At 40.7% G+C, this 25,714-nt stretch overlaps 2 protein-coding genes across 2 annotated transcripts; one reads left to right on the top strand and one right to left on the bottom strand.

Annotated features, from left to right (window-relative positions):
* Positions 1 to 263: 263 nt before the first annotated feature.
* On the bottom strand, positions 264 to 21,261 carry RNF13 (ring finger protein 13). Its single transcript, XM_030280366.4, has 10 exons — positions 21,110 to 21,261; positions 17,629 to 17,756; positions 14,752 to 14,832; positions 10,461 to 10,586; positions 7,983 to 8,070; positions 6,142 to 6,232; positions 5,539 to 5,644; positions 3,427 to 3,520; positions 2,997 to 3,077; positions 264 to 1,724 (listed from the first exon to the last, which is right to left on the bottom strand). The coding sequence occupies exons 2-10, from the start codon at positions 17,740 to 17,742 to the stop codon at positions 1,360 to 1,362; spliced, it is 1,146 nt and encodes a 381-aa protein (XP_030136226.1). The 5' UTR covers positions 17,743 to 17,756; positions 21,110 to 21,261; the 3' UTR covers positions 264 to 1,359.
* Positions 21,262 to 21,360: 99 nt separating this feature from the next.
* Positions 21,361 to 24,981, top strand: COMMD2 (COMM domain containing 2). The gene is made up of 5 exons (XM_030280371.4): positions 21,361 to 21,725; positions 21,811 to 21,888; positions 22,561 to 22,643; positions 23,879 to 24,052; positions 24,538 to 24,981. Exons 1-5 carry the CDS (start codon positions 21,659 to 21,661, stop codon positions 24,733 to 24,735), a joined length of 600 nt encoding a protein of 199 aa, XP_030136231.1. The 5' UTR covers positions 21,361 to 21,658; the 3' UTR covers positions 24,736 to 24,981.
* Positions 24,982 to 25,714: the final 733 nt, after the last annotated feature.

Here is a 25,714-nt window from a genome sequence, read left to right on the forward strand (position 1 = left end):
AGGCAAACTACAGACTCTGGCCAGTCCAAACTCCTCCTCAAGCTAGAAGTGAACAAAAATGAAGGTTTTCTGCATAACTCAGACCCCTGCACGTAGAACTGGTCAGCGCAACCCCTTGTACTATGGTTCACAGTATGATGCAGGAAACATTTACTTGGGCTCCCACCAGTTCCATGTTACACATCTTCAAAAGCACTTCACCCTCAGTAACGGAGTACTCAAGGTCTCAAGTGATGCAAAAGTTCAATAAACTTCTTCTGATGTTTAAAGTGGAAAACATGTTTATTAACATTCTTTCAAGCTTTCCCTAGTCAAGGCCATATAAAAAAATCTCCATTTGAGTATATGCATGGTTTTACTTTCTACATAGTTACAGAGGTATTATATAGAATCTACCTTTTTTGTGATACACTGGTAAGTACTGAGTTCTGTGAGACTGGTGTAAGCACTTGTTTTCAAATCAGGTATTTGAAAAGAACAATTTTTTATATACAGTTTAGCAGACTAATGCAGCATAAAATGCTCTTAGTAAGAGGTATATGAGCCAAGGATCAATATAATACTTACCCTAAACTTCTTTTTCTATGTGGAATAAAACCTCTGTCTTGGTTATCTTCCAACTCCCACCTCCTCACTGGAAACCAGACAACAAAGTAGTAGCAAGGAGGGATAATAATGTGCTTATGGTGGACCTGACCTTGTGAATTGCTCAAAACTAAACATATATTCTAAGTTTCCTCATCCCGGGAATTGCTCAATGGAACTGCTTAAACTCAGCTACCATGGCAAATTCCAAAGGATTGTTTGGAATCACTGCGTTGAGATAAAAGTGGAATTTCTTCTGCTTTGTTTTAACATACTAGCACATAGAATATTGATCTGTTCTACTTTTTCCTTTCAGCAGTGGTGACAGTTTTTAGGAAAACTATACAAACATGCAAATACAGTTCTCGTTGGGCCTAAGGGGGTAACACATATCTACATTTAATAAATATTGCTCTCAGGATGACCCAGTTGTAGCTACAAAATGGAAATAAAAGTACTTTCAGAGAAATCCCATTTCAATGGGAGGCATTTAGAGTCTCTGCGATATTTCAATTTATATAAACTATTAACATTATTCATTAGCATTGTGAAGTCCAGTTTAACTGTTGGTTTTGAGAAGACAGAATGTGTGACTGAATACCTGAATCAAAAATAAATCTACCTGTAATGATTTAACCAGAGTACTACTACATGAACTGCTGCTCCTATCAAAGAAACCAAATGGGTTACAGATTAAAAGAGATTCCCTACATAAAGGTTTGTAAATAGCCTTAAGAACCCTTTTGTTCATACACCTATGGGTCATTAGTAGTCTCAGACAGTGTTTGCCACTCTGTACTCCCTGTCCTCACTGGGCTGCAGCTGGACCACTACACTTTCTTCATTCATCCCATTTTCCGCATCACTGCTATCAACATTGTCATTGTCATCCTCCTCGTACTCCGAGGACTCGGTCATGTTTTGATGGGAATGCGACTCTGACAGAGCCCCGAAGGACTGCGTGCTGACCGAGGCCAAAGGCCTGAGCAGAGGAGTGTTCTCAGACACTTCGTTCTCCTCCTGGCTGCTGTCTGTCTCCGAGTCAGAGTCCCCCTGGGAAGGGACCACTTTCTGCTTACACACAGGACAGGTTTTTTTTGTTTTTGTCAGCCACGGGTCCACACACTTGCAGTGATATGCTGTTAGAAAACAAAAAACAAGGACATAATTATAATAGTGAAAAGGACAGGAAAACCTGCTAAACTGTTTCTGTTCAGTGACACAGGAGAATTTCAGAATGTAACCCAGAGAATTTTAGTGCCAAATTTGTTGGCACATAGCCTGTACAAAACACCTGATGGCTCAGGATCTGAGTCACGTGGGTATATGCAATGAATACCTGTGTTTTCTACTGAGTGAATGAGAGCAGTAGTACAACAGGCCATGTCTGATGACAAACCTTAAAGCTTTTTGAGCAATTCCATCCACTTTGCAGCAGGCATGCCCACCATCATCATCTTCACATCGCCTCTCACCTCCACACCAACATGTATCAAAGCACCTCATTATTACATGACATTATCACATGAATTTGTGGATCTTAAATTAGGTCTGCAATTGGCACTGCAACTAGACTAGCCATGTTTAAAAAAAGTATTTGTCTCATAGTATTAAAAATTCAGCTCTTTGTAGTGAGAGACTTCTACTTGGCAAAGAGCTTGTATTTCCATGGGCCAGCAATGCCATGTTTAGTACCTGGTCAAGCACACTGGAAACATGTTCTCCACACAAATTGATGGTGGGGCTTGATGGTTCCAAGTTAAGTTACCTCTGCAGCCCCCCAGTTGAAGAGATGCCATGGACTTGTTCTTTCTCTTCTGAGAAATCACTGTTTGTCAGCCTAGTTTGAAATTATTTTTATGACTGAGGTTCTAAAAAGCTCAGCCTGCCACCTGCTGTGTTGGTAGTTTAGAAATCTGTAACACGTCTGTAGTGGGCTGGACTTGAGAAAGACTGTCACAGGGAAAATATTTCACTAACTGACTTCCAAGTGCAGTGAGGCAGTGGAGCGCACGGCTGCAGACTCCAGGACAGATTCATCCCTTCAGCTGCACCTCTAAGCCACAAGGAGCTCAATTAAGTTCTGTGGTTTATTTGTCTTGAGGAAAGTGAAGGCCTATTTATTTAAATGTAAAAGTATTACAATAAATATGGGTATTCAGGGGACAGCATCAAGCTCTGATTTTCTTTCGTGTGTATATCCAAGGAAAATACAAAGTGGGAATGCTAGCTTTTTAGCTTTTAAAATGAGAAAGCAAGCTTTCACTTCTCCCACTTTATACATTCATTCTTGCATATTAGCAAAATGGAATTTTATAAATAATTTACTAAACATATGCACTGTAGGTTTTGGACAGTGTTTTGGAAAGCTGTTTTTAATCTAAATTCAAACCTAAAACACAGTTGCTTACCATGAGAGCATGGAAGGATCCTGAGCTTGTCTCCATCCTCATATTCATCCAGACAGATGGCACACACATCATATTCATCTCCTATAGTGTGTAATTGAGAATTAGTTTGACTTTAAAAAGACTTGCAGCAGATCCTCCTGACACACACACACAGGGTTGGGAACTTTCATGCAATTTCTGCACTGATTTTTTTTAAGCAACGTTTTAATGCTCAGCCACAGTCTACTCTGCTCCCATTAAAGGAGTGTTAGAACTCCTCTATTTCAGTGAGAACTGAAGCCAAACGTTTTGTATGCTTTCACTCAAAATGCTTTATCTATTTCAAGGCACTCAAAATTATCTCTGAAACTTAATACCCCTTTGATTTACAAGGTTTTTTGACTTAAAAACAATATGGTCCAGTGAGTTAGACAAAGAATGATCCACTTGCCTTTCTTAAACTTATGTACAGGAAGTTTCTTAAGCTGATCCTTCCTAAGGCGATTCCTTCTTGCTCTGTGTCTGTCCTGAACAAACTTTGTTATCTGGAAACAGACAAGGTAACATGAACAGTAAGTTATACCAATAAAAGAACAATAAAAGTTTTGATTTATGAAGCTTTGCAGTAAGATGGTCAAAAGGGAACACCAGCTAACAGAGAATAACTTCTTCCCTTGCCTGAACACAAGGATGAAGCCAAACAAGCCTAAAGGATGTTATCCATGAACATGGCACTTGGAACTGAGAATACACAAGGGTTTTTTTGAGAGGAAAGAGAAACAAAAAGGTATGTATCCTATATAAAATAATGGCCATTGCTGCAATCCTCTACTGAGGCCTGTGAAAAGCAGGAAGCATACTGCAGAGCAAAACACAGTTCAGTAAGTTTGAACAGTATTCCTTAGAGATTTAGATTATAACAGCTCTTTTAGTGGATTATCCCCACATTTCTCAGGAATGTTTCCATATTAGCTAAAAGAGTAGTTTAAGGAGTAAAGGGTTTACTTTGAGTAATTGTTACATGTTATACTAGGCCATACTAAGATAACTCAGTAAAAAAAACCCACTAAATATCTACTAATGTGAAGCTCTCCAAATAACTATAACAAATAGTCTGTTTCCATTTTCTTAGTAGTTTCGAATGCTATTTCTGCTCAATTTCTAGATCTAGCACCTGCAATATGACATTTTTTCAAATATGACAAGCAAATAAATGAACAAAGGATATTTGAATCTAAACTGTTCATTCAAGCCCTTTCACCACAGCTAAACAATAAGCAGTGTGCACAAACTGCAGTTTTTCTGCTGTAATCCAGATCCTTAGTGACAATCAGAGTCTCATGTAAATCTCCTAGTTAAAAACAAGATTGTCTCAAAGAAGCAGGGACAGAATCAGGAAAGAGTGAGGACCAAATCCAGCCTGGAACCTCCCTGGGATCAATTTCACCACACCAAGTAATTGTCCAGTGCTCTAGTCTGTCGAGCTGTCTCTGTGAAGACCTCTCTATATGCAAGGAATCAGAACCTCCTAGTTTAGTATCCTTGGCAAATTTACTCAGTGTGCATTCAACTCCTCTGTCCAGGTTGCTGATAGCACCAACTGCAGAGAACAGGCCATAAAGCCAAACCCTAATGAGCACCACTGCAGCCCAGCCACCAGCCAGGCGTTACCCCTTCCCTGCAACTCCCTGAGCACAGTTCACCCACTGGCCTGTGTACACAATTAGCTTTCACAGGGTGGCTTTGTACAGGAGGACACTGTAAAAGACAGTAGCGAAAATTTTGCTAAAAAAAATTGATCTTCAGGTGATCATTCTGCTTTGTTTTCAGAGAGCTGCTGCAATTGCAACTGTGCCAAACATACCCAAAATTGCCAATGAAATACGTAACTTGCAGTGTAAAAAATACTAATGTAGAAAAATATTTTAAGTAAGTGTTTATACAACAGTTGACGAATTATTTGCTTTTCATTAGAAGGCAAAATAAAAAATTTGGCACACGTTACAAAAAAAATGGGACGCCGAGCATCCCAAAATATGTAGCTATGCTAACTTGTCATTTCAAGGAGAGATGTCCCAGCTGAGAACCCCTACAAGCAATGCATGTGCTGAGATCAGTGCTCTGTGCTGTGATGCTCCATGCTCACACACTCACAGCTACACCTAAGTGCAGTACAAAACAGTGAGCCCTGCACCCTGGAGCAACGGGACTAATGATTATTAACTTTGGTAAGGCAGGATATGCTCTCAGTGTACAAGAGCGTAAGGACAGGTCACTCTGTGGGGCCAAAAATACAGGCACTTGAGTTAAGAGTGACAGTGAGGACAATTCATACAAGCAGTTACAAGCTAGGGAGAACATCTAAAAGGCTCCCAATATCCCTTTGACAAAATCCTGAACCTGTCTGTTTTATTGATAAACGAAATGATTACATATAAGCATGGTACAGATATGTGCAGTACACACAGCTTCACTCTTCCTTTACTGTACACCTTCCCTTAACTTGTGTGTGACAGTTCCCTGATGATTTGAAAGAAAAACATATTAAAAAGAAGAAACTTACCATAAATATGACGATGAGAATAAGACAGATCCCTACTATTATTAGGAAAGGGATTAAGTAGTACTCCAACGGAAGACTGAACTCTGGGATTAACACAATGTGGCCACTGTGGGGAGGAAGAGATAACAGCTTCTAAATTAATAAGAACTGAATGAACAAGTTGAGGAAGAAATACAATTTAAAAAAATACAACAAAAAATTGTCCCACAAGACACACTTACAGGAACCCTACCCGTGCACAACAACATAGAAAATTCCGTCCATACCCACACAATATAAAGATAATCGAAATTATAAAACACTGTTCCTTAGAACATTTTTTTGAGTTAAAACTATTTACTGACCTCAATCAAACCTAGAGAAACCAGGAAAATCACCTCATAGCTGATTTGACAGCAGAATGAAAAAATATAACATGACTATCAAAAGATACAGTGAAATTATCCTTATTTACTAAAGCATTACAGGTTCCTCTCAGGCACAAGACCACCTGAAACACCTATAACCTCTTTCATCACAGCATCCTACTTTAAAGCCATAAATATTCAAAAGAGACAATGATCTAATGCAAGGAGTAATACAGCTGCATGTGAGTTAACCTACCCTTTTTCGTAAGTAAACTCCTCTTTAAGAGAATTAGCAGATGTCTCACCAATAAAGACAGAAGGAATGTCAATCTTCTTTAAAACCTCAACTGTATAAAAAAAAGTAGGAAAATAAAGCTATTATTACATGGACAATCTATGGGTACTGAAGATACAAGACCTGAACATTATGAGACTATCACAACAGGAAGACATTTTAACACAGTGACGTCGACCAACACGCATGCATGTTACAGCTTTACTTCATGTAAGTACTATTATTTTTCCCACACAATTTCTAGAGAATTTATTGCAGGTAGAAAAATAAAAATTCCTAATGGAATAAAGGGAGCCTAAAACCAAAATAAGTTGATGAAACGGGATCATAATTTTAACTAGAACACCATTCTTCACTCAGAGATTCAAGCAAGTCATATAGCTCCATTAATTTCCAGAATTTCTGGCAACTTACATGATATTGTGAACGGGTTCTCTAAGTTTTAATTAATCTGTCTTCCCTCCTTTTCACCCCAAACATAAATAAACATACTGGAAACAACTGTGGCTAGATAAGGTCAAAAAGAAGAAAGAAGAAATTAAGAAGTCCCACACCTTTACTTCAGTCTCAAGAAACTGGATGAACTGTTGTCTTCTCTGTCTACCAGTGAAGGCAATAATAAATGAAAACTTATCAAACTTATCTATCTTATTGAAAGATAAATCACATATTCTAGAGAACCTTCTCCTAAGCTTCACCTTATATTGATTTTCTGCCTAATACTTCACATTCAAGACTCAAAGTAACCTGAATTTAGTCCATGTTAAAGCAGTCAGGTTCCCCAAGGCAAAAGCACATGTGGCTGAACGTCAGCTCACTCTGTGAGGTCTGTGTTTGTTGTGGACTTGTTCTACGTTTTGGTTACTCAGTGAAACCTGAAAATAAGATTCACATGAGTTGAGAATTCATTAAACCCACTTTCATGTAACTACCCAGGCTACTCAGCTCCTATGTAGTTTGTCAAAGTTCACTCCTAGTTTACTCAATGGCATTTCGACTGGAAAATAATTTATTTTCCTCTTATTTATTTTTTTGTTCCATATAGAACAGATTGAAAACTGAACAAATAGAGAAATGCCATAAAGAAAGCAGTAACGCAGTAACTAGAAACACAAAGCACATACCACAGAACAAACTCAATATTCTGACTAGATTTCAAGATGTTCTGAACATATCCACTTCATGAAGGTTAAAATTGGAACAGCTAACACAAGAAACAAATAGTAAATGGTGCACTGATCTCTAAATACTCTCTTTCCAACTGAAAATTAGTGCATGTGATATGCTAGAATCCATTTGTCCAGAGGAACAGGAAGATGCACCCAACAGTGAAACAACAAACTGCAATGACTATCACAGATGTACTTCATGATCCGAAGTCTTTTCTAACCTAAATGGTTCTATGATTCTAGATGCTAAAATGTCATATTATAAAGTTTGATTTCCTTCCAAATGTGTGTTTTCTACTTTTCCTATATTTCCACTTAGCTAACAATACATCAGCTATTTTCCACAACAGTAATATAAATCTAGCCCAGAACACTTTGAAGGAAATTTGAAGGAAAACCAAAAGAAAAATTCAGAGAAGGCACAAGTCAAAGTATTTGTTCTTATGCAAAAATCTCCTGTTATTAAATCTTAAAAGCAGAAGGATTTATCTGGGTTTTCTGTTTAGTTTGGTTTTTGTTTGTTTGTGGTGGTGGTTTTGTTGTTGAGGTTTTTGTGGTGTTTTTGTGGTGCTGCTGTTTCCAGTGGGTGAAATGATATTCAAACAGGAGAGAAGAAGTGATACCTGTACTTACTGTCGTTGGATCCCATGCTTATGAGGTCATCAGAATCGACATTGTGAACTATAGCTGCCTTGTATCCAGCTCTCTGGGCATTTAAGACCTGTAAGCCACATAAAACGCTTACTGGAAAGACTATTGCTTCCAGATACAGTAACCTGCCTATGCTTTCTAGATAAGGTGCACTCCCACAAAGTTATTAATACAGACATAATTTGCACTTATAAACCATGCGTCACCTTTCAAAGCAAAATCATGTAATTATTCTTACACTCGTGTAGTTAAGGTTTTTTTTTATAGAAAGCCATTTTAATATTGTTTGCAGACAGACTATATATATCACAAATGGAATTAACTTTCAACAGGTAGTTAAAAATATTTGATTGTAACTGAAAATAAAGGCACCAACTCACTTTGGTAATCTAAATATTACCACTTGAGAGTTCATCAAGTCAGATGAATAGTATCTTTTCTGTGTTTTAGAGATGCGGAGTATCTCACCTGAAAGCCCAGGTATAAGAAGTTTTCTCATGGAAAATTGCAAAATTATAACTATAGGTACAAAACCTATTAACAACCTGCGTACCAGTTACATTTCTAATACAGACTCACCTTTTCATCAATACAAGGAAAACCCAAGGTCCATGCAAATGGCATTCACTGCAGCAACTACTACCAACATAAATTTAGCTAAGTTGCAACTGCTCATCTTGGATATTGTTTTTACTGCATCCATCACAGTATAAAAATCACCGTACAAGATGCAAAAAGAACTTACAGCATCTTGAGAAACTTTCGGGTTTTATCCCAACAACACCAATTCTCTTCCCATATTGCTAATGACTATTTCAAACAGCAGAACAATGATATTGGAAGATGCAGAATGTAGACACCCTGAGAAATCCCAACATTAAAAAAAAAATCCACTTAGAAATGTTAATATACATGCATGGTTGGGAATATTGCATCACCACAGAAAATATCCATAGTGCATACATAAACAAATCAAGAAATAGCTATGTACCAGCACAAGTAACACTTGCAATTTTCAACATAAAACAGAAGTAGAGAGAGGTCTTTTAATTTTTGTTAAAATATGCATTCTGTCAGTCAAGCAGCTAATGGGTAATTCAGCTTACATCTCAGCACACATGCCACTTTCAGGCAGAAACTTTAAGACAAAATGCTGTCCTACACATGCAATTATATAATGCGATATTGCAGGGTATTAACAACATACTAAAGATGTGGATTCACTGGGTGCAGGGTATGCAGATACCTCTGCTCACCTTGGAAATGCTAATCCACTTGCTACTTTGCTCTTTGTCTAACAAGAAATGAGTGGGAACCCCCTTTTCTATTAGTATTTTAAGAAATACAAAATGTAACCAAAAATTCTTACATACAGAGCTAATGCAACATAATCCTTAAAGGACTGACTATGGAAATCCCTCAACAGCAATGTAGGAATCTCTCAAATTCAGACTCATTCCTTTAATCATCTCTTCAGAAGCAATACTGTCCCATCAGTGTATGGACAACAATTAGACAAACAAAGCAGACATGAAAAAAAGGCCAGTAGCCATTTGCTCCCTTTCTTTTCCCACTGAGCCATATGCACACACGGTGGCAGGATTCCCAGGACAGACTATGTGCCATTCCCAAGTCTGATGTGAAGGCAGATTACATGCAGTGAACCTGCTTCTGCAGGTGGAATTTATGTGGTTCAATCACCACATAACTGAACTTACCACACAGCAGCAAAAGCAAATACAGCTGACTTTCCTTTTAGTTCACGAAACTTAACAACAAACTGAAGAGCCCTGTTTTCCTTAAGATATCCTTGGCTGCCTCGTTGTATCAGGTTAATTTTCATGAAAATCAGAGTCAAACACAAATTACTCTAATTTTGCATTTTTAAAATCATAGAACATTAAGAGTTGGAAGGAATCTTAAAAATCAAGTGGCTGGACCATGTCCAGAGAAGGGAATAGAGCTGGGGAAGGGTCTAAAGTACAAAGAGTGGCTGAGTGAGTTTGAGGGCTCAGCCTGAAGAAAAGGAGGTTCACAGGTGACCTTCTCACTCTCTACAACTCCAACAGGAGGGTTCAGCCAAGTTGGGGTAGGGCTCTTGTCCCAGGCAACCATCAGTAAGACAAGGGGACATAGTCTTAAGCTGCACCAGGGAAGTTCAGGTTGGACATCAGGAAGAATTTCTTCACAGAAAGGGTGATAAAACATTGGAGGTGGTAGTCTCCCCATCCCTGGAGGTGTTTAACAAAAGACCGGGCATGGCACTCAGTGCTCTGGTGTAGTTGGCATAATGGCGTTTAGTCATTGGCTGGACCTGGTGAGTTCTGGTTTATCTGTCTGGAGACAATAAAATTCTCCTTCCACTTCATATCTGTATCTATTCCACTGTTAGCTACAGAAATTTTTCTGAAGCATCAATAAACTCTTTGAAACAGAGGGTGGGAGGAAATCAAATCTTACCTTGACATCAAAGTTGCACTCCAGCCTTCGGATTAACACAATAAAAGCACCAGAGGAGTTGTCTCTCAGTGGAGGTGGGGCTATAGGTTCACATGCATTCTCAGGTTTGGAATTTATTAGAAATCCCTAGAAAACAAAAGCAAAAAAAGAAGTTTTATTTCTTTTTAACAAAAGGGTCAGTAGTCAAGTATATGGAAAGAAAACTGCACATTTTCATACAATACCTGGAAAAATTCTTATCAGCTCAGTCCTATATCATAGTAAGATTTCTGCTACTTCCCTGACTACATATTTTGATTCATCAGAATTTTTATGTCAGTAAAGAATTAGAAAGTTTAGAAGAAACTACAGTTTTTCTAATCCCATCATACTCACTCTGCAAAGTAATCCAAGACAAAAAAAAGACTGCATATACTACATTAATATTATTATTAATAACAACATAACATTAACTATTATTCTAGGACATATGGAGACTAATCAGGAAACCAGAAATACAACAGCCTAAGAAACACCAACACAAACTCAGCACTCAGTAATTAACAAGAGAACACAAGCAAAGTTCCATCTATATGACCCCAGTACTGACCTAGCAAACAAAACTGCTGGTTTGCTATGGTAAGCAAAGATCACTCAATAAGCTACAGCTGAAAGCTTCAAAGAGTAGGAAACTCTGGCAATATCAACTGTGAAGCAGTCTCTGAGGTGTTTTTAGGTGGCTGAGATGGTGGCCTTCTGCCAGCAGTCTGTAGCCACTTACTATAGAATCTAACCGTTTTTTATAACTTGCATACTAATAAATCTTAATCACAACCTCTGAAAGAGTACACCATTTTCATCCTATTGTAACAAACATCACAGCATTTTAAAAATGTAATTAAAATCTTAATGTAAAGAGAAAGTTTTAGTATAATAATAATTTCAAAAACTCCATTTCTACACATGTGATGAAATCTATCTTAATTAAGACACAGAGCTGTGTAACAGTTGAAAAGGTCAGAATCAAAGCTCCTTATACCTATTTCTGGTGTATTAAATTGGCTCACTACTTGGGTCACTTAATCACCCTCTGATTCCCAATATAGTCAGTAAACAACTATGCAGCTTTAACACACCTTCTCCCCATGATAGCACTCACTGGGCATGGAAATTAAGCCTGTTGAGGGGAATTGCAGAGAAATTCCTGAGTTACAGGAATTCTTGCAGTACTTTATTACCCTTTGGGATTAAAAGGGCAACATGGAATTAAAGAGTGATCCACCTTTTCACCTTATCACCATCTTCTTTTTTTTTGTTTTGTATGGGGGTTACTCTCAACGCAGCAACATTAACAATGCTGCAGAGCCAGTTTTTGGGGCCATACAGGCTTACAGACAGAAGAAACACAAAAACCAGTCCCTGCCCACATGGGCTATTCACAGTCTCCAGGAGGTGTATATGATACAAACTCCCCTTCTCCAGAATTTGGAAGGTGGTCTGCCTAAATTTTTGTATAAGAATTCTAAGCTGTAAAAGCATACACATCTCAGTCATAAACCTTCATACACTGTTCAAAGGGGACAGGAGACAAACCACTGCCACTTGACTGAGTCCATGTAGCCACTTCCACGGCAAAAAACAAGTAAGGAAGCCTGAACTTCCCACAAGCCCTAAACTGCCTGGATGGCCAGACACAACCTCCTTTCTCATGGACAAGTGTTTCAATTGCCAGAGTGGAAGGGAAAATACATTTTATCCAAAATGAACAAACTTACTGACACTGACTTGTACAAACATGACTCTAAAGGAAACAAACGGTTCCTGTCACTGCAGAGCACCTCAGATCAGGCAGCCAGAGAAAGAGAGCCTGCCCCTTGATGCTGAATGCGGCACAGCACACCAAAATGCATAAGCTCAGCAACAACTACCTCAGAGAATGTGAAGACTAGAACTGAACTGGATATTCACCTGGCTTTTAAGTACTTTTCTAAACAACAGGACTAGGACACCAGTTCACAGCATTAACATCACCATAGGAAATTTATTTTTAAATAATTTAGTTTCTACCTCCTCTATCTTATATTACAGAGATAAAAGTTATGAAGAAAAGCCTTCACAACAGTTACTACTGTCACCAGTATGTCTGGACAGCTACTACCTCAGCAGAAGCCAGAAAAGAGCAGAATGTGCCTTATCATTGCTGTCTAAGCAAGATGCACTTATTTAACCTCTTACAGTTCCTTCCCATTTTGCTTTCAACTTAATCTCTTATGTTAATTTCACTCAGTTCACCTACAGATCTTCCTGTGTTCCAAGTCAGTGTACTGACCACACTAAAGACCAGAAAAGTAGCAGTACATCCTGCTGTACAAAACATTCTTGCTGCTGCATTTCACAAGACATCAAGTCTTCAGAATTTCTAATCCAGCACAAAATAGTGATAAAGCTTAACCTGTACTCCCATGGCCATATCCACCTTGGACAGTTTTTGCATATTAATCATTTTGCATGAAGTCAAAAGTTTTTCCCATTCCAGTTCCACTAACATTTGCAAACCTTTACTTCTTACTTCTGTCTTCTCTAATACTAGGTGACTTTTACAATTCCATATGGTAAAATACTTATATGTTTTTCCATATGGGTGAAAACAGGATTAGGAACATTTTAAAGAAATTAAAAGCCACGTGCACATTTTCTGCTAATTCAATAGATCAGCACTTCTTAGTGCCTTCTCTTGATATTATTATGACGAGTTTCCAAGCTATGGCCCAGCATCCCTACCCCAACATGATGCTATTTCAAGAAGCCACTCTAACACACTAGTAACAAAAATGTGTATGTGTATCTGCATTTTCCCCACTTATTGATACAGGGTAAAATAAAATAGCATGAATGTAACCCACGCCTTAAGGGATACTGGGAGAATGGGGGGACAGACCTTCTCACCTGCTAGGGGGTGTGGAATGCAATTGAAATGAAAGCATGTAAGGAGAGGGCACAGATCAATCACAATCCCTGCCCTGGGCCCCAGCGCTGGGCACAGCACACAGTCACCACAGCAGAGCTGCAGCCCCCGAGTTTCTGCCTTCGGCTGCTAGAGCAATGCAACAAGTGTAGCAAACAGACAGCAGTTACAACTTCCCAAAAAACTAACCTACAGTTCCTTTCCACAGCGTAATTAACCTGGGCCACACCCACGGAAATAGTCTCTCTTGCCGGGCCACCCCTCACAGTGTGAAAGGGTTTCCCAATGTAGGACTGTAGTGAGACCATGAATCTTCCAATTAGGTTTTTCAAAAAATTGTATCAGCACAAAATTAACTCTGTCTTCTGCTGATTCCAGTGCAAGGTAACTGACATCATGTATCAGTATTGCCATCAAAACACAGGATGCAAACTTCTTAGATTTCCATTATTTACCTATTTTTAATTTATTTGATAAAAATTCCAGCAAAGACTACCAAAAGTCTCTTCTTAGGAGAAGAATCAGAAGAATCAGCCTTTTCACAGGAAACATCCAAGCCTTTGCACATTTGTTTTGTTTGAACAGTTGATTAATAATTTCTATCTTTATTTTTCCTTGGCACTACATTCCTTTAATTTTTATCTTTTTTTAGCTTACAGAAGAAATGCTCAAGCAGATACAGGTCTCTTTAAGTATATTCAACATTCAAATTCAATCCACACTTCCTAATCAAATCTGTCATTATCTCAAACCCTCTGTGCCTCACACCGAGTGCCAAAAAGGATTGTGGGGGTGTTACCCTACCCAGCCCTCCCCACCCGCAGGATCAGGGAGGGAATTGCAAGGGTAGAAGCTAAAGAACTTGTGGGCTGAGATAAAGACAGGGTAATAACAAAAGCAAAAGCCACACACAAGCCAAGGAAAATAAAGAATTAATTCACTTCCTCCACAGGCAGGAAGGTGTTGCAGGGCCCCATCACACACAGCAGTGACTTGGGAAGACAAACACCACACTCAAAAGTCCTTTCTCTTCCTTCCCCCCACTTCACATACTGAGCACGATGTCATACGGTCTGGAATACCCCTTTGATCATTTTGGCTCCTCTGTCCTGGCTGTGTCTTCTCCCAGCCTTCCATGCACCCCCAACTTCCTCACCAGCACGGCAGTAGGAGGAAGCAAAAAGGCCTTGGCTATGCTGGCACTGCCCAGTCGTAACAAAATCACCTCTGTATAATCAACCCTGTGTTAAGCACAAATCCAAAACACAGCTCCATACCAGGCGCTGGAAGAAAATAAATTCTAGCCCAGCTTAAACCAGCATATATATATATATTTTTTTTTTTCACCTTCAAGCCTTCTGCTGGCAGTCTGTAGCCAAATCTTGCAGGTAGATCATCAAATGTCCGGGTTCCATTTTCAAGGTTATACTAAAATAAATATATTTTAAATAAATTAGGTTTGCAACAAGACAGCAGTAGTTAACGAGTATAAACAAAACCAAACATCACTGTGTATTTTTTGGAATAAAATATTTATCAGACATAGGACATCTTGTGACCATGTCACTGAAATCACAAAACTGCTTATTCCACCTGCCTTCTACTCACATGTTAACATCATTCTTTTCTTATCTAGCTGTCAAAACACGAAAGTAAGTAATAGATATTTTGTTGAACTGTTTATATGGTAAATTTTTCTTTCTACTAAAATTCAAATACTATCATATGTGCACAACAGAAGCTACAAACAAACCAAGCAAGCAAAAATCTGAAGAGCTGGGACATTTGGATGTGGAGTTTTCTTTGGATGGTAGTGGTGGGTGTTTTGTCCTGAATTCATTTGTGTACAGGGAAAGAAAGCTTTTAAGAGTTGTTTTCCTGTAGACAAAGAATAGCCTCCATACGCAATCCCTTCCCAATTCCCTATTATACATTCAAATTAGTAGCTGAAAAGTATCTCTACAGTTTTGTTTTATAATAACTGTGAACTTTAATTCTAAGACAGAGGAATACTGTAAAAGACCCTAAATATGTGCAAGCTTTATTTCCCCTCTCTTTGTTCATCTTCTCTGGCAGTATAACATGACTGACCAACACAGAATTCAAACAGAAAAAAGTGCTGTGTATATATGGCATCTTTTTTCATTTAAAAAAAAGTTTCCTGCAAAAGTTGTGAACTCCATAGTTAACAGACTTGAACATGCATCGGTTGTTTTATTAAACAGTTCAGTGAGTCAGAAATATTTTTCTATTCATCATATCATCCAACTGTCACACAGAGCAGCCAAGGAAGGATTGTGTTTGCTTCAGAAGGATGTTTCCTACCAGCCAGGCCTGGACAGGGGAGCTCAAACTACAGTTCAGAGAAAAACACTGCCATGATTTATAGGAAATCTTCCAAAAGAGCAATGTTTGGAGAGAGCTTTCTTCCCACAGACTTTGAGGGGAAAGAGGTAGGAAAGGAGCCAAATTTCAAGGAAGCTTCTTTATTCTGTGTAACCAATGTGTGCCACAGAATCTCTCCTCCTGACCTTCAACCACAGAGAGCACCACCAATGCACCACCTTCCATCCACCTTCTCCACAACGTCCTGAGCTCGGGCTACTGTCAGTTTGCCCTCAAATCACTTGACAAGCCCCAGCTTAAGCCAGGAGCTTGACACAAGCTGATTTCTTTTTACCCCTTTTTAAAAAAATAACCAATTCTTTCTCACATGCACATAACTGCACTTTACACAGACATTATCCTTTCAGGCTGCAACTATATGAGAACACAGAAGCATAAAACCACTCCTAAATTTAAAGGGAAAAAAAGAACTTCTTTCCTCGGTAGGAACCCAAAACTTTGGCCAGAGTTTTGCTAGCAAATGGTTAATCATTAAATAGTGAAATCTCTCAAGACTGTAAGTGATCTGTAAACCAGCAATTCCATGTGACACAATGCAAACATTCCCTCTTCTGAGCATCTTTTAAGCATTCCACTGGCTCCTTTGTGTAGCAGTTTAGTATCTAGTTCATCTCTTAATTTCTTACTTCAAGATACTCTCAGAATAAATCTGCAACTTCCAAATATCCAAGAATAAAAAACACTTCATTTTTATATGGTATTGCTTTAGAATGCAACACACAAAGTTTAAATAGAAAAAAAAAAATCAAACTAAATTTCCAAAGTGCCCAATTTTTGTTTTTTGAGGTAGGGGTGGGTTGTTTGTTTTAAGTAACTTTTCTAAGAGAGGAAGAAGCAAGAATGAGTTAGATTTTTATGGAAAGAGGAAGCTCAGGCCTGGTGACAGAGAAAAGAGAAATTGTGTTTACAGTAAAAAGTTTAAAATTTCACAATAAAATGGTGATGTCAGTGTTATAATAATGCAATTATCTATCTGCATTGTCTCTTTGTATTTTTTTTCTTCAAAAAGTGTTTATAGACTAGTAACAATCTGAAAATCCAAATACCGTACTTTAGTATTCAACAACCCCACTTTACCACAAACTTTAAAGTATTATTTTAAAATTTGTCTCCAAGAGTTTGTCACTCTATTCTCCAAAACTGATATGACATTATTAACTCTTCTACATATCACTGGAACAAGCAAGAGGCTACAGTAATTAGGTTTAATTATTTCAGTAGCTTAAGCTTGATCCTCTAAAGACATTTATAATTTCCTCCTTAGAATGCCACAATATATCAAAGTGGTAATAAACAGCACAGCAACAGCTTTTACCACTGATCTATGTTCATTATAGTGTTTATTATTTTCCTTTATGACAGCAGATATTTTCAGCTATTTAGAAATTGCACCTAGGTATAAGATACACAAAACCCCTTACTGACAAAGCCTCGAGTCCACACAAATAAATTATACTAGCCATAGAAAATTTTTTAAATCCAGTAGCCCTACAAAATGGCACCCATCACCAAAAATCAAACTGCTCTCTAAACTAAAGAATGGAATTAACAGGGTTATAACATGCTCCAGGACATCTGGAGCTTTGTATATGACTAAGGGAATTAGGTGCTTTCACTGCCATAGTACATGAGCACCTATCATCTGTAAGCTCATTTGAAAATGTAAATTGTTTCTTGAAGTAAACTGTTACGGCAATTCTGTTCCAAGCAATCTGCTATAGTATTCATTGTATTAACTGATTCATTAATAGAATAGCTGAAGAGATTATTCAATTTCATAGATATTTCACCCATGTAAAGAAATATTATTATACTTACTGCTAAAATATCTGCCTCCACAGGTAAAAGATTCAGGAAGGCAAACAACTGCACAGTCACAATAGTGTATATCTGAGTGGCAGACAACATCAGCATTCCTATTGACAACAGCATATTTTATTCAATACCTGCAAGAAAAGAATCAGAGTCAAAGCACAAAGCAAATACTTTCCTGTGTCATTTTACAGGACTCTTGGTCACTTAAAACTTTTCTGCTAAGGAAGTATGCAAAATGTTATTTAATGTATACCTTTGAGAAACAAGTAATCTTAAAGTTATATGATGATTCTAGAAGTTACATGATTATTTTAGAAGTTCCTTTTGCCAGAAGCATGTCCCTCCATGGAGTGACAGCATGTACAAACTACAAAAACTGTAATAGCAAGACTTCAAAAGGCTTTAGGCACCACAAAGCAATGCAAGGGGTACAAAGGGAAGATCAATCACATTACATTAGTCATCCTTAGACACTTCATTTTAAACTTCCCTTCTTCTAGCACAAATTCCAATCAGCAAAACTCCTGATGTACCCCGAATAGTTCCACTAAAAGTACTGATTCCAAAAATACACTTGCAAAAGCAATGTGATACCAACTTGAAGGAACTTCAGATTTCCCTCAGGCTTCACTACAACGTGACTGTGGGCAAGCAACCCCTTAAGAACACAGAAAGTATCTTATTCCCTTTATAAAATCTCACACCTGAATGGGATCAAGTTCGAAACCCCAACATTCAGAATTTAAATACACATGATCCAGTATACCTCATACTCATGAGTACAAAACAAGCAACAATGAAGCGTTACATGCAGCAGGAAATGTAACCACTTTCACTCCTGAATGTAAAAGAATTGTATGGTCAACACGTTTCAATCTCTCTAGAGATTCTTCCAGCCTCAAAGTAAGAAATTACATAAAAGAGTCACAACACAAAACAGTGGGTCCATTTCTGGGTCTAACATAGCTATAAGAATTAAAATAATTAACAGACAAGTTCAAAAGTGGACAGTATGCACTTAATGTAATTATCTGAACGTCTGAAGCTCCTCTACCTTCTTTTACTGGAGTAATTAAAAGTACTTCACATAAAACTCAATTAGGTCATCCAAAATGTTAGTTGAAACAATTTTTTGTCAAAAACCCCCAAACTGTGGCTTCTTATACAAATGGTTTCATGTGAATTTGTTTTCATTTGACTGTAGATATTTCTTCTGAAAACTGTTAACTTAGAACTGAGAAATCACAGCCAACACTACTACTTTCTTTTTCAGAATTAAGAAAAGCGTAAGAATTCCTGTCCTTCTGACCTATCCTTCACGAGTTTTTCAAGCAAAAAGCATTGTCCCATGATGTGAGGTTCTCACATTAATTAAAGCATTAATTAAAGCAAATACCAGAGAGATAGACTTGATTTAAGCTAACATGAAGATAATTAGAATTTATTGTTGGTATTTGGAGGAAACAGCTGATACTGATACATTCACCTGTAGTATTGAAAGTTTTGTCACTGTGTTCTCCAAAACTGATATGACATTAACAACACTTAACATTGTTAATTAACAACATGATTCCAACTTGGTCAGAATCAGACCTATAATGCTTTGTAAAATTTTCAACTGGTTCACAGAAATGAAGTTACACTCACAGGAAAGAAATAGTAGTGAGTTACAAAATTAATGGGTTTTTATTACTAAATTAAGATTATCATCTTCTCTCATCAGCCTGCCCTAAAAAAGAAGACATCAGTGAAACTGGAAGGATAAAAGAACCATTGGTTCAAAAATACAGCCATTTTTACTATGGCAGAAAACAACAATACACTTGAAGCTACCAGAGCACTTTAACCAACACAGTAAATCCAGCACAGAAAAAAGCACTACAAGAGTATTAAGCAAGGTAAGAAAACACAAGAATTAAAGTGGTCCTTGCAAACAAAATGCATATAGTGTGCACTCTTCCCCTTCAAAGTTACATGAACACAAATTCTTCTGTGCTCAGGATCTGCTGCCTCAAATGCAAGCCAGAAAGCCTTACAATTCCTGAAATTCCAAGGCTCTTTGGAAAGCATGCCCCTCTCAGCTGAGGGAGGCAGCTCAGAGCACACAGAAATGCAGGTGTGTGGAAAAGAGCTATACTGTAAACCAAACAAAACAAGTTAAACCAAACTCTGCAGTAAGCTTCCACACTTTTACACCTGATTTATTTTACCAGTGTGTACAGACAAAGTTGCCCTTAAATAACTTTGAGTATTTATTTCCACTCTCCATGCTAGAACGCACAAACAGAACTGTGCCTCAGGTGCTGCATCCCTCTGTCGTGGGTCTGAAATGAGGAGGGGAAAATGTGGGGTGTACTGGACCAGCACAGCTATGAGTAGCAAAACACCCCTGGAGTAAAGACACTAAGCACATACAAGACAGAGGTCACAAAGGCCTTACAAAACACGAGACAGGGACAAGAACTGCCACAGCTTTTGGCAAATATGCACAGATCAGGCTTCACAAACTACACCTAAATATGAAATTTTCTGATATTTGTATCTCAATCAACTCAAAATGTGTTTCAGAGCATAATACAACACAAAGCGATTCCATGTTCGTGTGGTTATGCTTACATTTTAACTCTCTCAACAAAACAGCTTTTCCCTCCCACTTCTTAAAAAAAATTAACTTGTACATCAGTATGAAACAAATCTAAATTCTATTAATTTAAAGCCAAATGAAATTATTTTAAACCCCATATGAACATACAGAAACTTTGTAACAAATTCCAATTATTTTGGAAGATTGCGCTGTATATTCCAAAATTTCATAAGCAGAGGATGAACAAAAACTAGACAGCTAAAAACAGGAATTCTCAATCACATTCTCTAAACTCCCCATATCTGAATTCTTGCGTTATGATGCCATCATATCATTACTGACACAAATCTCCATCTCAGCCCTATCACAAAACTGGACCCTGACGCACGCAAAGGTCGGCATTCACACCTGTTAAGATGCAGAAACAATTCTTCTCGATTTATTTTAACATTTTTACTAAGAGCCTGGCTTTCAGCCAGTCAGACTTCACAGTGCTCCTTATGGTGCAAACCCAGCCAGCAGCTCCGCTCAGCCACGGGAATCGCACACCCGGCAGAGTCGGAACGCGCGACCGGGGCTCGCGCTTCTACCGGGCCGAGCGCTCCGGAGCCTCCGCTCCGCTCATCTCCCTCCCGCGGCTCCCGGCAGCGCCGGCACCGCGGCCGCTGCGGCCGGGCTCAGCCCCAGCTGGGCCTCAGCCACCCGCGGAACCAGGCCCCGCCTCGCCCCTCCACAGGTGGAGGGGAATAAGCACTGCGCCATGGAGCAGCAGGCCTGTAAGCGCTCAGGCGCCGTGCCCCGGTGCCCACCCGAGGCCCGCGGCACCGTCCCGCGCTCACCCGCGGCCCGGAGCAGCCGCCCCGATGCTCACCCGCGGCCCGGGGCACCGCCCCCGCTCACCTGCGGCCCGGGGCCCCGGGCGGCCTAGGCCAACGCCATGGCACGCTCCGTGCGATCGCCGCCGCGCCGGAAGTCCCGCCCGCCGCCGCGCCGTGCCGGGCGGCGGCCCGCGATACCCATTGGTCACAAGGGCTGTCACTCAGTGCGGCGGGGCATGGCTCCGCAGCGGCTCCCGCCCCGCCGCCACGGGGCGCCCGGCGCCTCCGGGGCCCAAGCGCAGCCTCCGGGAACGCCTCGCACATCTGGGGCACGGCCGGGGCACAGCTGGGACACATCTGGGGCACATATGGGGCAGGGCTGAGGCACGGCTGGGGCACATCTGGGGCACATCTGCGAGACCCGTAACTGCGCCCGTCCCCGGTGAAGCCCCTCGGGCGCTCTCCCGTAGCTGCGCGAGCAGATCCCAGTCCCGCTGCCCCGGGACAGCACTCGGGAGCTGCCGCACCCCAGGCCGTCCCCGGCTGGCCCAGCCTGTCCCCGCGGCCCGGCCCCGCGCAAGCGCCTGCGGGGCGCCGCCCCTTCCCGGTTGTGGGTGGTGGAGCCGCGGCGATGCTGCTGGTGCTGTCGGCGGAGCACAGGGCGCACCTGGGCTGTTTGCCGCGGGCCGGCGGCGCAGGTCGGGGCCGGGACGGGTCCGCGGGCGGGGGGAGCCGAGCCGGGCGGGGCTGCAGGGGCAGTCTGTTCTCTCTTTGTCCTTACAGCCCTTGGCGAGCTGGGGCGCCTGGCGCTGGAGCAGCTGCGGCGGGGAGCGGCGCCGCGGGCCTGCGAGTCCGCTGCCAGTGAGAGCCGGGCCGGGAAGCCGGCCGGGGAGCGGGGGGAGCCGGCCGGGGAGCGGGGGGAGCCGGCCGGGCCGGGGAGCGAGGGACCGGGGGGAGCGGGCTGGGGAGCGGGGGGACCGGGGAACGGGCCGGGGAGTGGGGAGAGTGGGCCGGGGAGCGAGGGGAGCGGCGGGGAGCGGGCCGGGGAGCGAGGGACCGGGGAGGAGCGGGGGGACCGCGTAGCGGCCGGGTCGTGAGGAGCGGACCGGGCCGTGGTGGTTTGGCGGCGGGAGGGCGGAACGCGGTGGGCTTTGCGCCGGCCACTGGGGACCCCCAAGTCCCCCGGGCGCCGCGGAGCGGGGCCGAGAGAACGGGCTGGCGGTATGGAGCTCCAGCCCCGCGGGGTCGGGGCTTCGTACCCGCTGCGGGGAGGGCTACGGACATCCGTTTTCCGACACAAACCCTTCTCTGTACCATGCCATAAGAAATTGGTTTGTGTTTTTCTTAGTTTTTTTTGCACTAATATGCTGTACATTGTTATTTGAATGGTGTGAAACCCTCTTTTTTTTTTTTTTTTTTTTTTTTTTCCTAAGCATATTTTGCACGTTTGGGTAAATTTGGGTAAATTTGCAGCTTTGAGTCTCACTGCTGCGGCAGTTAGCAAGTAAAAAGCACTTTGTGCTTTCTTTAAAGGAAAGCTGAACATTAGCGCTGACATCATTCAGCACGGGGTAGAAGGACTAGTGTATCTTCTTACTGAGAGTTCCAAGCTTATGGCAAGTATACTTTTTCATGAGGAATTTGGGGATACACTCAGGAGATGTCTTCTGGACACTTAGACCTCTAAAAATACTGGGAATGGGGAAAACATAGCTCAAAATTTAATGACAGTTATTGTTTTAGTTTCAGAAGAGTTGTCTCATTGTTGTCTCATTGAAACATTGGGTCTACATGTATGACTGGAATTTGTATTCAGTATCCAAAGCTAAAACTTGACAACATTTTAAGAGAGTAATTTATTACATATAGAGAAGCTTACTTCAGGATAAGCTCTAAATAATAAAACTTAAATGAAGAGTTTGTTGTTCAGCTACTGCACAGGATGTGGGCTAGACTAGCCTCCTGTTCAGCATTCCTTGTCTTTGTCCGGTGTGGTGGGTTTGAGAGCTTTTTCAGCTCTTGGCATCAAAAGTTTGAGTGGGTATAAACAGATACTAAAAGATTAGTAGTTGGACAATTACTGTTTCCATCAGAAAGACTAGTAACTATTGATGTAGTAGAATATTTGAGCAATGACTATATGGAGATGGGATAGAGAGACAAGGAATGCCAGATTAAACTCAGGCAAGTGTTGCTGCCAAGAGTAGGTGGGGAGGGGATGGAAATGGTGCAGAGCCTTTCCTTGAAACAAGGACTCTTGACTGTCAGGTTACAGTGTACTGTGGTAGAATGCGGTTGGTTACAGACTTGTCAGGGTGGTGCTTTGCAGAGGTACCAGCGTGTTTTCTCTGGAGTGTGTAACAGCTTCCCCAGAGCTGGGCCAGGCTGCTGCAGTAAGCACAAAGGCCTGAGGAGCTTCTGCCCTTGGGACAGGAGCCTGAGCATGGTGCTGCTCATGTGCAGATCACTGCTGCGTGTTTGTAGTCTGATTATCTGGTCACAGGGTGCACAGTAGCACCCTGACAAATGGGGTCACACAGCATGTTGTGCCTTGTGACACAACTGAGGTGCTCCCTCATGCTGTTTTGGTCTTTGATATGAAGGCTTACGTGTGAGTGGGTTGAGTGTTCTTTAAAAACACTGTTTCTGAATCTCATTCAAATCTGCAGTAACACATCAACATCTGTAGATCCTTTAAAACCTGGATATTTGTTTTGTCCAAGGTGTAGAATTGTACTTGGACATTCTTGCAAGAAAATAACTGCACCATAGCATATGTGATGTTTAGTTACAGTTTTACTTGGTTTTCAGGAAATAATGATGATTACCTGGCCTAAATTGTTGTTTCTAGATTTCTGAGGTTGACTTCCAAGATTCCATTCATGTTTTGGGATTCTCAGATGAATTGAACAAATCCTTGCTCCAGCTGTACCTTGACAACAGGAAAGAGATCAGGAGCATTCTTGGAGAGCTGGCACCAAGGCTTCCCAGCTACCACAGTCTGGAGTGGAGACTGGATGTGCAGGTGACTTCCCTGATGTTTTTAGTATTCCATCCTTTCCTTCACATAGTTTTTGCATAATAAAAACCTGCTAAACAATGTAGAAACAATTGAGGCAGCAGTACTTCATGTATTTAAAAGTGACATGACTTTGTTAGTATCCCACAGACAGCCAGCTGTGAGATGAACAGGATATGTAATGATGCAAAGTACTTATTGCCTGATGAAAATTGAATTCATGGTTCTGTTGATGTTTTTAAAATATTAACATATAACAATCATATTTGGTCTTGATTATCACCTTATTTTCAGAAATATTCCGAAAGCATTGATTAAAGTGGGTTAGTATTCCTTAATTATAAAACACAATAATAGCTTGTGTGTATCTTTTAATGTGGATGAAAAGGGTTTCTGAACAGGTTCTACAAAGCTGTTGAGAACTGTTAAGAATAAACATTGATGACCAATTATCATTTTCCTGTTCTTGTTCCACTGAACCCCTCCTGCAGCTTGCAAGCAGAAGTTTGAGACAACAGATCAAACCTGTGGTGACTATGAAGCTACATCTTAATCAAAATGAAGATCAAACTGCCCAGGTGTTGCAAACTGACCCTGCTACCCTTCTCCACCTTATCCAGCAGCTGGAGCAGGCGTTGGGGGAGATGAAGATGAACCACTGCAGAAGAATAGTGCGCAACATGAAATAACCCTGGTTCTCCTCTGCTCTCTTACTAAGCAGTTTGTAAAACAACTCAAAACACTTCTCACAAATACATTTTGAGGAAAAATAAACATCTGGGTCAGATGAACTGTTTTCCTGTGCCAGGATCTTGAGCCAGTATATACTGGCCAAATATCCTTGGCTGCCAGCTTTGCACATCTATATGTGGTGACCTTTTTTACACAATCATCTTCATATATAGTACATGGTAATTAAATGAGATCAAATATTACTACTTGGGATTTTTGACTGGTATTTTTTATGTAAATGATCTCTGTTTTCAGGTGAAACACAAGATTAGCCGATACATAGGTGAGTGGTTTCCCTCATTCCATCTCTCCTCACTGCAGCCATAGTCTGGAACTCAGGGCAGCAAAGCAGAAGTTTTAGATAGAGATCTTAGAAACCTTTTGTGTCGTCTCACTACTGCCTGATGAATCTGAACATATTTGCCTTTTTCTCTCGTAAACATTTTAAAAAATTCAGCTGCTGTAGAGCTGATTGGCATCACGGTAAGTGCTGGCAGTCTATACATGGGTCATATCCTGAAGCATGTGCCAACTGAGAAGGGGGAGGGTTTTCTTTGGGCATTCTGAGTAAAATGGTCAGTTGAAAGCAGATGTTGAGAATGCAGAATGTCACTGGAGAGCCTGCATGTTCCTTTGTGCAGTGTTTTGCAATATTGAAGAAGGAAAAGCTGCAAAACTGAATGGTTTTGTTTCCTTTTACAAAAAATTACCTCAACTAAGGATGGTCAAAGGTGAACTTGGAAGCTGGTGAAATTGAGAGAAGCTCAAACTCTGGCAGTGATCCACAAACAGACTCGAGGAGAGAGGGGAGGCAAAGATCCTTTATGCCCAGCATCTTATTTTTAAATTGTACCTTTCAGTTTGTTCTGGGGGAAGTACTAGGCCTGGAAAAGCAGCTGCTCGGCAGCAGGATTTGGGCTTAATTATTAGAAAAGC

Source organism: Taeniopygia guttata, chromosome 9 (assembly GCF_048771995.1).
Source record: "Taeniopygia guttata chromosome 9, bTaeGut7.mat, whole genome shotgun sequence".
NCBI lineage: Eukaryota > Metazoa > Chordata > Aves > Passeriformes > Estrildidae > Taeniopygia > Taeniopygia guttata.